At 33.3% G+C, this 18,108-nt stretch overlaps 1 protein-coding gene across 7 annotated transcripts in view; it reads right to left on the bottom strand.

Moving 5' to 3' along the window:
• Positions 1-14,824, bottom strand: part of LOC111505741 (venom carboxylesterase-6) — a 44,173-nt gene extending 29,349 nt beyond the window's left edge. The window contains exons 1-4 of one of the 7 annotated variants that reach the window (XM_074185219.1): positions 14,768-14,824; positions 12,659-12,799; positions 4,191-4,319; positions 869-1,199 (exon numbers count right to left, since the gene is read on the bottom strand). In XM_074185219.1, coding sequence (XP_074041320.1) covers positions 869-1,199; positions 4,191-4,319; positions 12,659-12,799; positions 14,768-14,821 — 655 coding nt within the window. In that variant the 5' untranslated portion in view covers positions 14,822-14,824. Of the gene's footprint in view, positions 1-868; positions 1,200-4,179; positions 4,320-12,658; positions 12,800-13,057; positions 13,085-13,794; positions 13,923-14,767 lie in introns of those variants that run through there. The other 6 variants (XM_023160598.2, XM_074185202.1, XM_023160599.2 and 3 more) reach the window with 6 other exon arrangements.
• Between the last annotated feature and the right edge of the window lie 3,284 nt (positions 14,825-18,108).

Below are 18,108 nucleotides of genomic sequence, written 5' to 3'. Positions count from 1 at the left end.
CGTATGCAAAAACCATATCAGCCATTTCCGCATTCGTAAAGTCGAGCATGGTACTGGATTATTTTAACGTACTTATGTTACACCCTCTATAATATAATTTAGATAGATACTGAGGAGCCCTATGTAGGTGAAAATTTTGCCAATCATTCAGTATATTGTGTAGAAATCCTGTGAATGATATTTGTTTCGAAAGAATGTTTCTTTCGTGTAATTCAATGTTTATATGAAAGTAGCTGTTTCAGGAGGGCTTTTTCTTTCAGTTTGTGTCTGAAAGTTACTTCTTTCCATGATCTACACATCTATGTATAGAGTTACTTCTTTTGAAACCGATTGCTTCCTTTCTTTCTTTGGAAGATTCCCACCTTATTTTGTATCAAGATGGAGTAGTAGAAAGCCAAAAACTTTCCCAAAAATTAGTCACTCCTAAAAATAAATTGATGGATGTAGCCGTTTTTTTAGATATGATTATTTTTTCATTATCAGTATAAAATTTTCTCTTTGGTAAATTAGGATATGATGAATGAGTGAACAACATTAGTTGATGAGCTGCAACATACACACCTTTTGCTCAGTTATACTGCAATTGTTTGTTATGGTTAGATTGTACTTACTTTCACGAAATGTTATTGTTATGATTGAGTAGAACTGGCCCATACTTGATGAAAATCCATATTAAAACTAATTAATACAGTGTTTCGCTATACAACAGTTTCCTCAAGTGCTTGAGTGAAATCATACAATAAACTGTATTAATTATTTTTTTTTGTTATTGTTATGATTATGTTTTTCATTATAAAGATGAAATTTTCTTTGAAACATATCAATGAACAATGTTAGTGATAATATTATGAGCTGTATATATACACACCATTTGCACAATTGGACTGTAGTTGGTAAGAGACGGAGGCTGAACCAGCGCTTTGACCAAAAATAGTTATTCTGTTATGATCACCTCCAAAATGATTTATATTACGTTGTATCCATTTCAATGCCAGACATTGATCTTTGAGAGCTAAATTTCCAGGAGCAATCGTATCAAGAGTACTGAAATATCCAAAAATTCCTAGCCGGTAATTGAAAGATACGTAAACCACATCTGCTTCAAGTAACCAGTCTGGAGTATGCAGCGAATAAGATGAGTTTCCAGCAACGAATGCTCCACCATAAATATATACCATAACTGCTTTTTTTTCGGTCAACTAAAATATTGAAAGTGTTTTTTTTTATTCGATCTCCAATGTGGCAATATTTTTAATTTCTCTAAACAGAAATTTTACGAATTTTTATTTCATATGATATGAAAACCTCTCTGTACCGTATAGATGCAATTATTTACCTATTTCAGCTTGATTATTATTTATTGAGGGTGGACTCAATATTTTGGAGCTGATCATCATTCAGTGGGCCTTCAAAACGTATCACACGGTATATCTGCCAGAGTCAAAATTTCCTAGAGGAACAGAAAACCTTAATAGGTTTGTAAAGGAAACAAATTTTGAACCAAAATTTATTACAAAATTCGCAACCCTCTAAGTGGGGTTCCATCTCACAATTTTTCAAAACACAAGCAATACAGGAAAATCCTTTAGACGCTCTCAGAGCAGTGTCTGTGCGAAAGTAGAGATTCACAATGGATTTGAATCGCTGGAGATTGAATCCACTTGGAATAACGTTCTCAGGAAGTTCATTCCACGAATTCTCCAGATGACAGTATTCTTGAACAGTGAATTTCGAGGTATAATGATTTGAACCTCAAAACGATAAGCAGCCACAGTCCATTTCAACCCCCAACAAACTTATCGAAGCAGAAAACGGAGTTGCCTGGGTTTTTGTGGCATTGAATTGAACCTGGTTACTTTCACCCCAGTTCGAAATCACTTCTAGATCTTTAATAAGATATACAACCTCCTGCTGCCGGTGAAGATGTGCTTCCGTAGCCGTTTTCCTGGAATTCAAATGGAATGACGAGACAAGTGTGCTATCGTCAGCGAAGCAATATATCGGATTCTTGTTTTTTTCCAATAAGTCGTTGATATACAATAAAAAGAGAGTTGATGAGAATATGGATCCCTGGGGAACACCAGCAGCGTTGATGGTGAAAGTATTCGAGAGATATCCATGGACGGCCACTTGCAGGGAATGTTTTTTCTAACGATTTGTTTTTCAAGAAATATGAAAATGAATTGGATTTTACTTTAAACCTGTATCATTCAAGATAGGTATCAATAATTATATTCAAACACCATTGTTTTGAGTACGTGATTTGTCACTTTGTGACATACGTTGATGATTCGTCCTCGTAGCTCTTTCAATAAGTGTATGAAGTATATTTTATGTATCCCATTGAAAAACTGAAAGTAGTCTAGTGGCCGAGTGGGCTACTCAATTGCACCTCGGTTCAGTGATCTAGAAACCTGCCGTTGATTTATTCACGCAGATTTTGTGAATAATGTCAAGGAGCATCTTTTTTTATAATATAAGTTTTTCTTCCATATATTTCAGATCATTCGCGTAGACGTTTTTAATTGTCGTAGTTTTGACAAACTTCTGTAAGGGTCTAAAATTAATGTGTAATGGAAGGACACTATCACTTTAAGATATGTTCCTGATAGGTTTTCCTCTCGTTCACGAAAAAAAAATTGTCTATACTGTCCAGTTAACTTCCTCTCAGTTTCTCTCATGTATGAAAATATATAGCATGGACATACCTGAAAGTAATGGATGTCCTTCCATAAAGTTAATTCAAGAAGTTGAAGTTACAAACTTTGAAAAATCTTTTACTTTCCAAATAGATCAGAAGTCAAAATTTATCAATATCGCTGTTGTTGTTAACAAAAAATCATTTTTGAAAGGCTGAAAGGCAACCATGAAGATAATATGATGGAAGCTGGAAAGTGATGTATCTGTTGTAGAATGAACTGCGAGGAGTGTGATGGATTATATTGCTCAAAACACTGGAAACCGGTCATAAACACCTATGTTTTTGATGTATTCAATAATTTGAATACATCAATATGTAACACAAAAACTACTAACATCGAAACAGTCTTATTTCAAACAACTCATCGTTTACTCATCTTTTCAGTAAAATTTCTCTTTAGTTTGTACCTTAGAAATCACTGTCATGTGAACAGCATGGATGTAAAACCGAATTGCAGAATGAGGCTACATTTTGTTAGATATGAAATAAGTGAAATGGGAGTGGAAGATTCAGTATAGTCCATCTCCAATTCAGATAGTCCATCTCCAATTGACACCTACTTGGTTGATAAAATAAGTTTTGAGAAGAGTATTTCAGTTTTGGTATGTGAGAAAGGTTTTTATGAAATTCATCAGTTCATACAACCCTTGTCTAATATGATATGATTTGAAATCTCCGAAATATCAAATGAAAATGAAAATCAAAAAGAATAGCTGAAAATGACAATTATATTGAGCAAAAAATTTCAAATCAAGCAAACAATTCAAAATTGAACAAGTAAAATGGAATAAAATTTAAAAATCAGTAGATTTCAAGCCAAGTTACTACACAAAGTTTCGATTGCCAGTAACCACAATAGTCTTCGTGTTATCACTCAAAGACGATTTTGGATACCAACAATCGAAACGTCGTCCATGGGTCATCACCCGAAGACGATTGTAGATACTAACAATCGAAACGTTGTGAAGTAACTTGGCTTGAAATCTCCTAATATTTAATTTTTATTTCATCGTAATTTGTATGAAGGTGATTGAAAATGTGTCATGTCATTATGAAACCCATTGTAATTTTTTGCTTGTTATTCCCAGCTATTCTCTTTAATTTCCAATTTCATTTTTTATTTCAGAAATTTCAAATCGTTGTCAACCACATTTGAACAAAAATTTTTAATTGTATTTATACCATAATACAGGTTTCAGGTTTCTATCTTTCAGTTTCAATAGTTTATTTATTCAGAATATGAATCTGAGGGTACAAAATTCAACCAGAATAGAGGAATACTCGTATAGGAGACAATTTAGCATTATTTTAGCATTAAAGTAAGCAAGTGTTGATTTCATCACAAGACAATTTTCAGCAAAGAGATATTTAGATATATTTTGGTATCTTGTACCTACTCATCGTAATAAACCCTAATATGTGATTTAAAATCCAATACTGTGATTACAAAATAACATCCAATGGGATCAGAAACTTACAGATCACTTACCGATGTAGTATACACATTCACGTATAGACAGTCTTCTGAACCGGTTACATCAACTATTCCTTGTACACACTCTGGTTTATCCTTAGTAGCATTCAGTATACCAGTCCATTTGAAATTTTTTTCTGGAGGCTGAAATGACACTTGATGATGGAATATCGGTCTGAATAATTATTTGATGTTAAATTCGAAATTCTGCTCTAAAATTATACAGGACACTAATCATCTTATAGAAAGTTCAGTGGCTGGCCGTAACTCCGTACTGGAATGAAGAACCATTGTTGCAGAGAACTTGAACTCACGAAACGTTCCATTTAAAAGTTGGGGACAACTAATGTTAAAACTGTTATCACTGATATGACATTAAGTAGTTACATTTGCTCTATATCCTTCTCCATCACACAAGTAGCTGTCAGACTAAATCCACATTTTAGTAAAGCTAACTGTTATTTATCTATTTATATGGAAGGAATACAAAAGGGAGTGACCAAGTACAGTATTTACAGATATGTTATTTCTCAATATTCTAATTTATATCTATAAATAGTTTTTAACATTGTTTTAAAGTTGTGTGTATGGGGTGATATATGATATAAAGAGAAAAATAATGATATACATAATAATACACATATGTTTATGTGGAAGCATGGTTTATGTAGGAGGATTGGTTTTAAGACATAACATAATCCATTTATTTACCTCATTATGTGATCTGAATAATATTTTATGTTATGGTGAATTATCATTATCATTATTATTATTATTGTTTTCCCCGTAGTGTGCGCTGGTCAGGCCCTATCCCCCAAAGCCCCGATACATTCGGGAGGGCGCGCCAGCATTATCGACCAATGATCACTCCCCACACCGTGGGGTAAGTGATCATTGGGTCCTAGAATCATTGCCCTGAGCAAGCGCAGTGAGCCAAGAATGACAGCCTTCTGCATCTGTGCGGCTAAGATTTCTGCCTTAGTGCGGCAAGCCGGTATGATTTTAAGATTCGAGAGTAGAGAGGACATCATTCCACCAAGGACTTCAATAATCAGAACAACCATCCTGACAGAGTGATCTGGATAGTGTCTGCGGAGTTCGAAGAGAGAATCTCGATATTTTATCCGTTTTCTCTCCTCTTTTCTGACGATATTCGTCTCACTAGGAGCTGAAAACTCCATGACAAATATCGTTTTGGTCTGGTGGTCGAGAAGGACTACATCAGGCTTATTAGCTTGTATGAGGGTGGGGAACGAATAGTTCCAATAAATTCGGCACTTCTCTTCCCCCACAACGGATTCAATATCCCCGGAGCGTAGGGCAAAACCGGTGTCTCGTCAATACCGTAAAAGTGCCGTAGATGGTGATATAGCACTCTTAGGGCCGCGTTATGTCGATGGATATAGGCCGAGACCGCATATGCTGGACATGCTGATAGCAAGTGCATTAGGGTCTCGGGCGCCTCGCGGCAGGCCCTGCACCTTGTGTCAGGAACCTCTATACCCATCACGCGACTGCGGTAGACTGAGGTGTTGAAGACACCATCCTGGCAAGCCATGATGAACCCTTCAGTTTCCGACTTCAGCCCACTCGACCTGAAAAAAGCGAACGTCAGGCGCTTTGATAAGCCAAGGTCTCCAATGTTATTGAAGGAGACTCCATGCATTGGCTCATCCTTGTGTTTCCGCAGAAGTAAGGTGATCTCTGCAGCTTTTATCTGAGCTTTTGCTGAACGCGTTCCAACTCGGTGACAGAGTTGTAGTCAGCTCGTTAAGAGTCGAAAACTATACCGAGTTCATCAGCTGCTCGGGCAGCTGCCCTAAGGAGAAATGCTCCTTATTATTATTATTATCATTATTATATACATGAACATATATATACACATGTACCAATCAAGTTTGTATAGCAAGAACATTTTTTTAAGGTGTAGGAAAACTTTGAAAATGACAATGAGATGGAATTTGACAGCATATTGTATGATATGTTACACCTATGCGTTGGAGAGTTCAAAAAGTATTCTGTTTGAGATTGTTCGTAACGGAATGGATACTAGTAATTCACGTAGGGGCATTAAGATGAATGTTACTAAGGTTATCAGGCGAATCAACTAAATTATTTATGACTTCAAAGAGAAACTTCACATCTGAAATTACTCTTATATTCGCTAGTGTTGATATGTTTAGTTCATTCCGAACATAGATACGGTTATTGGGGTGGAGTGAAAACCATTTTTTATTGATATAGTCTATGAATATATTCTGTACCTTCTCAAGTTTATTTATGAAAATGTCGTATCTAGGGTTTCATATTACAGAGCCATAACTCAGAACACTATTCACGTGTGACATATTGAGAGTACGAGGAGTCTGCATATTCTCAAATTCTCGACAAGTTTGCATTATGAAACGTAACATTTTGTGAGCTTTTTTAGAAATTCAGAATATATGTTCATGGAAAAGCATTTTCGAATCAAATATTTCTACTGAATCCTTTATTTCCCTGACAGTTTGTAAGGGACAAGAAGATATTTGATATGAGTGATTTAGATTGTTTATTTCGCGTCAACATCAGAAATTGAATGATATATTGTGAGATCATCTGCAGACATTAGAAAATTGGCGAACCGAAAGCATTGGGATATATCATTCATATAAATATTGAATAGAAGTGGCCCTAGATGTTTTCCTTGGGGCACTCTAGAGGTAATTGAGAGATGTTCTGATTTGTGTTTGAATTGATGGACATAGCCATTACTACGTGGTAGGAAATCATAATGAAGAAAAGTGAAATGAAACTGTCTTCATTATGATTTGTGTTTACCGACTGTTACCGCTTGACAACGATCAGTCACATAAGATTCGCACCAGTTCAGCAGATTGCCATTTACCTCGACTTAAGCGAGCTTCTGTAGCAAAACTAAGTGATCGATTTCGTCAAAGGCCTTGCTGAAGTCGTTGTAAATAGCGTCAACATGGTGTATGTCATGGAGACTATGCCGGATATATTCAGTGTAGGTGAATAAATTCGAGTCAACTAATCGTTTCTTCATGAAGCCATATTGTTCAATGATAATTATATTTTTGACCTTGAAGAACAAGTTATCAAATAGAATGGATTCAAAAGTTTTTGCTATGATGGACAATTTTGACAATTTTTTTTTGCCATATTTGAAGACTGGGTTTATATCAGCTTCTTTCCATACTGAAGGAAACACGTCCTCTTTGAGGGATTTATTGAAGATTATGTGAAGTGGTAATGCAATCTATTCAGCACAGTTTTTGAGGAATGTTGTTGGTAGCTCATCTGGTCCCACTCGTTCATTTGCGAGATTTTGAAGTTTTTGAAGGATATATTGTGAGGAAATGTTATAGAAAGAAATGTTGACATGTGATTCTTGATATGTTGCGTTATGAGCTGGGATAATTCTTTTCGGATTGAAAACCGAAAAAAAATATTCTGAAAATGTTTCGCACATTTCACTAGGCTTTGTATTTATCCTACCATCAACTCTATGAACATCAACAATATGAATAGAACATAGGTTAGCCAAAACAATTCCCAATAAAACCACAGACATTTTCTACAAAATCCAATTTTGTGTTGGGTGAAATATCTTGAAAAGTGAACTTTATTATTATTTGATTTGTATTCGTAGCCTGATTCTTACCCAGAAAAAACCATGACAAAAATCCGTTAAAAGCAACTGAAGTGCTATACATTGAAGGAATTACAACTAATTGTTTGTAACATTGGCAATTTGGAAAAATTTTTGTTGATGTTGTAAATATCCCGAATTTGGGAAGTGGTATACGTTGATTTGAAGTAACTCAGTTATTCATTCAAAACTAGTCGGCAGCAAAAAAAGGTATTCAGTGTTCCATTCAGAACCCAAACCAGATAAAAATGCGGATGGCGATTGAATAACCTTCGTTCTTTAGACATACCAAATGGCTTTATTTGCCCGTGGCTCAATGGAAAGCGGCAAATCTACAGATTGGTAAAAATAACTCTCCTTCTCTGAGAAATATGCTTTCAATAAAATTGAGTAGAAACCCAAAAAGTGGTAGCTGAAATCAAATAATTCACTTTGGTTCCTGAACCATAACAGAAATCTCCTCAGGAACTGCATGTTCCTTATAAAAAAAACAATAAAAAAAATCTTGTATCGGTTGACAAAATTTGTCAGTCAAATACTACTGAAATACTTTGAATCAACTTCATATGGAGTATTGATTTGAGCATTCATTGTCAATGGTTTCCACAAATCGTAAATTTTGATCATACCTTTCAGTTGTGATGCACTGTTCGAAACCTTTGGTGTAGTAATGAATATCATCAGAGGTTTTTCCCAACACCAAATCGCTATTTTAACACCTCTTCATCTTGAAGATGATTACTTGGTGATCGAAACACGTGTCGAGGTGTTAAAATAGCGGTTTGGTGTTGGGAAAAAACTCCAGTAATATTCATACCTCTCAGTTATTAGTTGCCACACGTACATCTATTTCACATTGCCAATATACAAGAATTAAACAAAATAGATGAATGAATTTTCGAGAATTCCTTCGTGATGGATTAGAGAATGAATGATTGGTTAGTGAATGAAGTGTTCTAAAACGGTTTCCTTCACAAGTAATTCTGAAAAGCTCTTCATGAGACAAAAAGGTGAATCTCGGGGTTCTATTATGAAAGTGGATGAAGCTGGCAAAAAAGTGAGAAAAATTCTTGATTGTACTAAGTGAAACAATAAACATTCCTTTTCCTTTCATCTGAAGTTATAGTACCGGAAACCTCGAAAAAAGTCAAAACGTCATCAGAAGTTTGAAGTTTCAGACGAACAACATTCGTTGTCAATTTATGCATCAAAAATGATTCTTCACTTTACGTTTTCGAAGTTATATACATGCAATATTTCAATGCATCCATCCTCTTTGGCAATTTTCAAAGAGCTTTTTAACACTATACTTTTGCAATATTCGCCGCTTCAATCTCTGCGGTCCGTCATTTCATATTCGCTACCACTAACTGACCACAAATTAACAAATCCAGCCTAATCTTGGTTGATGATATAGAAGTTGATGAAATGAATAGCTTGAACCGAAATGCCGATCTTTTGTTTATTTTGAAATCGATTTGTCTCTAGATCCCAAAAATAAACGATTCCTTTCCCTGTTGATGCCAAAATGTGGCTCCTTGTCAAAAAGCAGAGGCAATGGATATACAGTGTTATCCCCAAAATATGCACCAACAAAATGCAGTAAAACACATGTAATATACGGGGAGCCCTCAAATATTTGATTTGGAGATAGTAGTAAAGTACCCTTATTTTGGAAAATTTCGTCAAATGTTATCTAGAAAAGTTATTGAGCATTGAAAAATACATCTAGATTTGAAGTCATGGCAATCTAAGTGGAGTTTCATTTTTTCCCCAATTTTTTAAATGGGGACTACGAAAAAAAAATTGCTATAACGATAAATAGACAGCATCCTGTATACGACGGTTCATTTCAGAAGTCTGCTATATTAGGAATCACACAACTATGGTAGTAACCACGGTCAATTTTTTTGAAGAGTAAAATAATTTTACAAGTTTTTAGTGCAAAATTTTTTTATTTTTTGTTTACACCGAAAATTACTCAAAATCAAACAGTATTGTAACAATAACTCAATATTCAATAATACCAAATTACAAAAAAAACAAAATAAAATAGGTATTTCGAAAAAAACTCGTTGATTTTCTGAAGATTTTCTTGTCAAAAATAATTCTCCAAAATAATCTCCAGAAAATCAATTGTTTGTTCCAAAGTTTGTTCCAAAATACCTATTTCATTTTGATGTTTTGTGATTTGATATTATTGAATATCAAGTTCTAATTACGATACTGTATAACTTTGAGTAATATTTGGTGTTAACAAAAAATAAAAATGACTGCACCAAAAATTTTGAAAATTATATCACTCTTCAAAAAATTTACCGTGGTTAAGACCATAGTTATGTAATTCGTAATATTAAAAGCTTTTAAAATAAACTATCGTATACAGGATGCTGTCTATTGGAAATGAAAAATAAAAAATCCACTAGCATAGATGAAGTTCAAATGTCTTTGTTAAAAAACTGCCATGAATTCCTAGCGTCCTATATTGCTGATTTGTTGAACCTCTCTGTAGAATGTGGAAAATTTCCATCAGTCCTAAAAATTTACAAAACCATTCCTATATTCAAGAGAGGTGATCCAGAAAGTATTGAAAACTACAGGGGTATCTCTATCTTGAATCCAATTTCAAAAATATTTGAAAAGGGCATGTGTATCCGAATAAATGACTTCTTGGCTAAATTCAAATCATTGACAATATGCCAATATGGCTTCCGCGAAGACCTCAGTACGGAAACAGCCACTACTGAACTCGTACAATATCTTTATGACCAAATGGATGCGAATAAGTTAGTATATGGAATTTTCTTTGATTTATCCCGAGCCTTTGACACCCCAAACTATGAAATTTTAAAAATCAAGTTGAATTCTCTTGGAATACGTGGTCATATTAACGACTGGCTCATGTCATTCACAAGGGAAAGACAAATGGTAGTGAAAATTGATGACTATACCTCTGAAAAATATGAAATAGAACTTGGAACTCCTCAGGGGAGTGTTCTTGGACCCCTGTTGTTTCTGCTATATGTGAATGACCTTCCCAACTATATAAAGGAGGGAAGGCTATTCATGTATGCAGATGACACAACGATTGTGGTCAGCGGACACACTCCTGAGGAAATAATTTCGAAAATCAGAAATGTCATTGAACAGTTCCTCCGATGGTGTTTGGCTAATCACCTATTGGTGAATATTTCAAAAACAAAAATAATGGAGTTCACAAAAAGACGAGTTGACACAATGAATGTGATGGAATTTCATGGTTATACTGTTAAATGTAGCCAACAAACTCTATTTTTAGGAACTGTTTTAGATTCAAACATTCAATGGAATGAACAAATTAACACAGTCTCTGGCAAGCTCAATAAATCATTTTATGCTATCCATGCCTTGAAAGACACTCTTGACAGACATTCACTCATGAGTGTTTACTTTGGCATGGTGTATTCTACACTTAGCTACAATATTATCTCTTGGGGTCAAGCCAACGAATGGGTGCGTGCTTTCAGGCAACAAAAGAGAATAATAAGATTAATATTCGACTTAGATTTTGGTGAGTCTTGTAGAGGAACTTTTAAAAGAAATAAAATTCTGACTACCACTTGCATTTACCTATTTAAAATACTTATATTCGTACATAATAACAAAACAAAGCTTACATCGAATGCTCAAATACATCAGTATAGAACACGAAACAATCATCACTTATATCAATCAAAACCCAATCACACTTACTACAAAAAAATCCCCAGAATGGGCGGGTGTTCACCTCTATAATTTATTACCAAATCACCTAATGCAACTTTCACCAAAAAAGTTCAAGGTGGAATTGAAGAAATTTTTTTCGAATAGATGTTTTTATGATCTGAATGAGTATATGAACCATACATGAAAATTGATGAGTCTAATCTTTTAATATGATGTAACAATGTATTTTGTCTCTTGTGATATTTGCGTGGTACAATTTTTATTTACTGTACAATATTTCTTATTCTATGTGACGAACCTATAAATTGTACAAATGGCACAAAAAGGTGATATATTATCTATCTATTTATCGTTTTAGCATGTTTTTTCATATTTCCCATTGAAAAAAGAGTAAAAAATAAAACTTCACTCATATAGTCATGACTTCAAATCTAGATGTATTTTTCAATGCTGAACAACTTTTACTGATAACATTTCCCAAAATTTTTCAAAATAAGAGTATTTTACTCTTATCTTGAAACCAAATATTTGAAGGCTCCTCGTATATTAAGTATGTTTTACGGTATTTTGTTAATGACTGTTTAGTTTTAGGGGATGCACAAACTTTCATCAAGAATAACATTTTGTCGAAAAACCCTCGATAAATAAGTTTCTCACATGGTGCATACTTTGGGGATGACACTGTAGATGGATGGATATAGAAAGTAATGAAAACGAAACAGCACTTAAGTAATTATCCTATGAATAAATTATATTCTTTATTTCATATTTCAGCTCCGATATCGAACTTTTCAAATATTCCATTACTAACTGTGGTTGATATTCATTATAACGATATAAATGTGAAATTCCCTCAAATTAACAGTTGAGTGAATAACTATTCGTTTGGGTACGATATTGCTTAAGTTTGTTTAGCTATTCTTTCGTATACCGAATGATAAACTTGTGCTGTCATCCAAACAAGGGCTCTCTGAATTAACGTTAATTATTTTGTCTTTCTTTACTAAGTGTCGCAGAAAAGGATGACGCCTAAAAGTTTATGTTTAATACACCAGGTATGTAATGATTCATTGCTCAGAGTAATATCTTACATCGGTTTATTGGAAACTGTTAAAATACTTACACTGAATCTCAGGTTGCCTACTGGAGGCTTTGCAAATGGTATTCCTTGGAAGGCGATATACGGTTTATTAAGGTTGGCTGTTTTATCGTATCTACCACGAATTCTACCGTCGCCAATTGTTACAACAGGGTCCCCCTTATACTGAAAATGATAATGAAAATATAATCATCTGAAATGATCAAAGTTACGATTTAAGTCATTTTGGTAACGGTACAGGTCAGATTGGAGAAAAAATTTTCGAGTACCAACTCGCAAAAAATATTTATCAGAATATGAAAATGAGTTCCAAAATTATTGAATCTGAAATTTTTCATATTTCATCTCCGAGAAATTACTTTTCTGACAATACAACTTGTTTATCAATAACTGCGACTGCGGTAGTCTAGCCTATTCACATACCTGTTCAAACATTATTCATGCTTTCATTTGAAAATTTCATGAAACACTAATGATTTGGCATCAAAGTTTAAGCATGAGCTGAATTGTATTTTCAACAATTTTGAAGCAACAGTATCATGGGTATTATAATACCTATGATAATGTTGCTCTACTTCAGCTTTGGTTAAAAAAATACGTTTACATATCCAAACCTAGTACGATAATTTGATTCATTTTCAACCACAACAAATATTTTGTAAAACTTATATTAAAGGCAAGACCGTTATTATGACCTATAACAATCATTTTGAAAACGCCAAAGGGTCGGTTGTGGAAATTAACTTCAGATTAGAGTTATGATAAATGGAAACGACCAGCTCATATGTGGTCTTGATGAGTCTGTTAAAATCTTTTCAAATCTGTTTTCCGTTAACTAGCTATCGTACATGTATTAACGATAACCCTAAGAAGTTGAAACTTTTGCGAGCTGATGATAAACGTAGTGTCACATTTCAAATTGTGATTCTTAGCACGAATACTATTTAGATAATGTCAGAACAGGTGACTATATAGATAATGTCACAACAGGTGACAGTCACAACAGGTGACATTATCTATATAGTATATCACAAATTCAATTTTTTCAATAACTTTTTGGTTAATAACTTTCTCCATCATTTATTTACTAGTGAAATACATTTTCATTTATAGTAAAATTGTTTTTTTTTCACATATGAGGATAAAAAAATGCCTTTTACCTGCCCATCTCTTACATTGATAGATACTTTTTGGAAACTATTCGCAAAACAAGCGAGCAATATATAAATTTCCAAGTTCATTTTATTTCACTGTTTTATTATGAATGTTAGCGTATTATCGCTTTTATATGAGGATGCAGTCTTATCAGTAATAATTAGCATGTGCCTGTTACGAAAAATTCAAATGATTTCTGAAAAAATTTCACAATATATCGGCTGTCAACAAAAAGGAATTTGAAGATTTGCGAAACATCTACTATAATCCATACAGAAATATCATGATAAATTGAGAAAGTAGACAAAGAGTGAACATTCCCTATGAATTCCATTGGAAATATTTTTCTTATCAGAGAATTGACATTATCGCAATACTTGGACGTATAAAAATGAAAGAAGTTTATGTTGAAAACATATATAACATAACATATAAAAATTCGTATGAAGACATACAAATGAAAAAATAGTTTCTCAAATATCTCAGATGAATTGGTTATTATATCGTCAGCATAAAAATCTGACATTATTGAAAAAGGGCATTATAGCTTCAATTCTGAATTTTATTTGAGTTATGGTGTTATGGATTGAGTCCAACATATCACATATAATGGCCGCAATGTGGAATTGACCGCGGTGGTAGTGCGCCCGACTCACGATCGGAAGACCGTGGGTTCGATTCCTGCCTCGACCAGAGAATTTATTTGGTTGAAGCTAGGATGATTCTGCAACAGTGTTAGGAATCACACGTTGAAAGGTAAGACCTCGTTAGTCCTTAGCTCAACTTCTGAGAGTTGTCGTTCGTATGGGGGCGACAGCTGATTAACGGAAAAACAGATTTTAAACAGGTTCAAACAGAGACAGAAAATGAACCCAGATAAAGGTTATTTGGCATTCTCTGCCAAGTTGCAACGTGATAAATCAGACAGTACCACAACAATAATAATTCAACAGAAGCTGAATTTTTATATTTTTGTACTTTTTGAGATAGTAGTAGTGAGATTCTATATAAAACTTCCATTTTGATAAACATTTTCTCTCTTGGAATTGTACTTAGTAGTAATTATGAAACCGTCCGAAAATGCCACTAATCCATTTGATAGACACAAAATCACTCCTCTCTGCAGAAACTTTGAACATCTTCTGCGAATGCATTCAATTCAATAAATAGTATGTGTTGAATTTTTGATCAGACCTATTAACTAATGATGAAACGGTTTCAAGCCATGTCAAATAATGACAAACATTTCACAACACACTTCGTTTTCATAAAAACTCATTTACAAGATTTCCCAACTTCTATTTACATAATTTATTGTGTTTTGACAATTCAACAAAGTAACGTTCCTGATTCAGTAAGAAAATATCAACAGCCATAAAACTGTATTTACTATTTCCCAATACTAAAGAAACAACAATTTAAAATAATCTCTTATTACCCCTGCAATCGGTCAAACAGTCACCTTCAACTGTCAGGTAAACAAATCGAAGTCACATGTACGTTTTATCATTTATCATTATCATTCACTCAGCATTCGCATCTACACGACTAACTCGTCCTAAGGCAACTTTGCAAGTTTCAAGCACACCTGTATACAGGGCCGCAGCGAAAAGAAAAACCAGGGGGGGAGGGAATTCAAATTTTCTCAACTCCACCAGCAAAATTTCCCAACTTTCAAAGAAATGAAAGCCGGGGGTTTAGTTACTACTATAATATATTAAATTTTTTTACTTAGCTATCCAAAGATTGGCCGAATGCTTATACCCGTTAGGGTATGCATAAACAAAAATGAATTTTAGTGATTATGAAAAAATTATGGGAATTATTCTACTTTGGACCAAGGTCCTTGGTCACCCATCATATTCACCATGTATAGGAATATTCAATACATATTAAAGGAAACAACACTTACATAATATTGTGGTTATTGTTCCTACTATTATTTTTTCTATCTTCACGGCCCGAAATTTCCCAACTTTTCCAAGTCGGAAAAACAGCGAAAAGTTTGGAATTCTATAAAATTGTCACTTCAAAATTAGTGGACTATTCAGGACTGTTTTCTTACTTGGGAGAAATTAAACTCTTTTGGAGATTTCAAACAACTCAGAATTCTCTTCAAGTTATGCATGTTGAGAAATCCCAACCTTCTCCTGGTTCTTTCCCTTTTCTTATTACTTATGGGGGGGAAGGCTCCCCCCATCCCCCCATGGCGACGGCCCTGCCTGTATAGTCTGGGTCACAAGATCCTTTCTTTGGAACTTCTGTCCAAGGGCACCAAAAATTATGATGCAGGGCAGGGCTCATTCTATTTGAAATGACCTCTAGCAACTTTTTGAAAAATTTCAAGAGGAGCTCGAAAAAATTGCAAAAGTTATAAACAATCCAGTTAAAAAATTGAGCTTTGGTTTTTTGCAAATATTTCGGTGAATATTTCTTCCTCGGAATAGTTCCTTTCGGAACTCTATCACCAATATTTACAATTTTAAATTAGAGGCGAAAATAGCGCGAAAATCGGGCGATGCACGTCCTGTACGCGTTGACCGATATGGAACAAAAAAAATTATTTCAATACATTAAATATCATTATTAAAAAAACACATACCTTTTAAGCAATTGAATAAAAGAAAATCCATGGAAAAACATTATCTCATGATTATTTTATTAGATATATTTTAGTTAATTAACTAATTTTTACAAGTTTTGAATTTACATAAAAACCCTGATAATTTTTAAACTGAAAACCTCAAATTTTGTTAACTTCCTGGAGCTTTTCTTGAAAGCCTTCAAAAAATATTACAGTTGGAAGAATTTGAAAATTTTGATTTTCCACTTTGTTATCAATAATCAAAGACGTTAACAAGTGACAAAATCAAGTGAGGTAATGAAAAAAAAAAATCCCAATATTAAAATTTTTTCGTATTCTTATTATTTGAAGCTACATAAAAATGATTTTTCATAAATTTAAGCTCTATTTGTTTGAATAATTGTTACAAACAAAGGTATTGTTCATAAGATAACTGAAGTTTTTTTAGGGGATTTTTATCAGTGATGAATATTATAATTTTTGAAAACGAAATTATTTCTTGAAAATTTTTTTCATTGCTTCTGAAAAAAAAAACCATTTTTTATTCATATTTTCTTCATTTAATTAATAAACAATTTGTTCTGAACGAATCAATTCCTACGATATATATTTTAGCTCAAAGAAAATTTTTTCAATAAAGGATTTTGTTTTTAAAAATAACATTCATCACTGATAAAAATCCTCCCAAAATAATTTCAAATATCTTATAAACAGTACGTTTGTTTATAACAATTTTTCAAACAAATAGAGCTAAAAATTATGAAAAATAATTTTTATGTTACTTTAAATAATAAGCTTTAAGATAAATTTGAATAAAGAAAAAAAATTTCATTGCTTCAATTGAATTTTTCAGTTTTTGACATCTTTGGTTATTAATAAAAAAGTGGAAGATTGAGCTTCAAGAAGTGAACAAAATTTGAAGTTTTTCAATATTACTGGAGTGTTTTCCCAATCCCAAACCGTTGTTTGTTTATTTGATGATAATTCATGACCACACAATGAAATGAATGGAAACACTGTTGTTCAAATACCACTGGTAGATTTTATACGACTGATAATGGGGTCAAACCCGAAACCGGTCATATAATAATAATGATAATTATATCGTTTATTGTGCATAAAAATACAATTATACATAAAAGGAAAAGGGTAAGCCAAAGGCTATCCTTCCACCCTTTCCAAAAATTATACAGTGAGTATAAGAAAATAATTATGAACATTCTTATTTACTATCATAACAATGATAGAGAAGAAAAAAAAATTATACATCATATAGTTGCCAATAACTCTTAGTATTCCTAACATTATTTTGGTCAATTCAACAATTTCATTGCAGTATCATGCATTGAATTTGAAATTTTTTAAATTAGCACTGAGCAGTAAGCATCTGTGATTTTATTTCTTTCCTCAATTGATGAATATTATGATTTGAAAGGGGTAAAATTTCATTCAGATAAGAAGGGGCTGTATAAGAAAAACATCTTTGAAATTTGGAAGTACGGTGCCTAGGTATGTTGCCTAGGTATGCCTAGGTATGTTCTCAAATTGACCATACCTATGTATGTCAAAATGCCTGCTTAATAAACTATATAAATAACTAGGTGTTTTAGTTAGAAGCAACTTAAACAAAAACATTTTCATCAAATATTGGACTCTGTACCTCATTCAGCTCCTTCATTTTTAACAAAAATGGGGTGACATGTTCACCATATGGTATACAGCATACGAATCGCAT

The sequence above is a fragment of the Leptinotarsa decemlineata genome, unplaced genomic scaffold (genome assembly GCF_025532065.1).
Source record: "Leptinotarsa decemlineata unplaced genomic scaffold, Ldec_3_MD MMD2_P_RNA_scaffold_2, whole genome shotgun sequence".
Lineage (NCBI taxonomy): Eukaryota > Metazoa > Arthropoda > Insecta > Coleoptera > Chrysomelidae > Leptinotarsa > Leptinotarsa decemlineata.
This window is presented reverse-complemented; position numbering and strand designations above follow the sequence as displayed.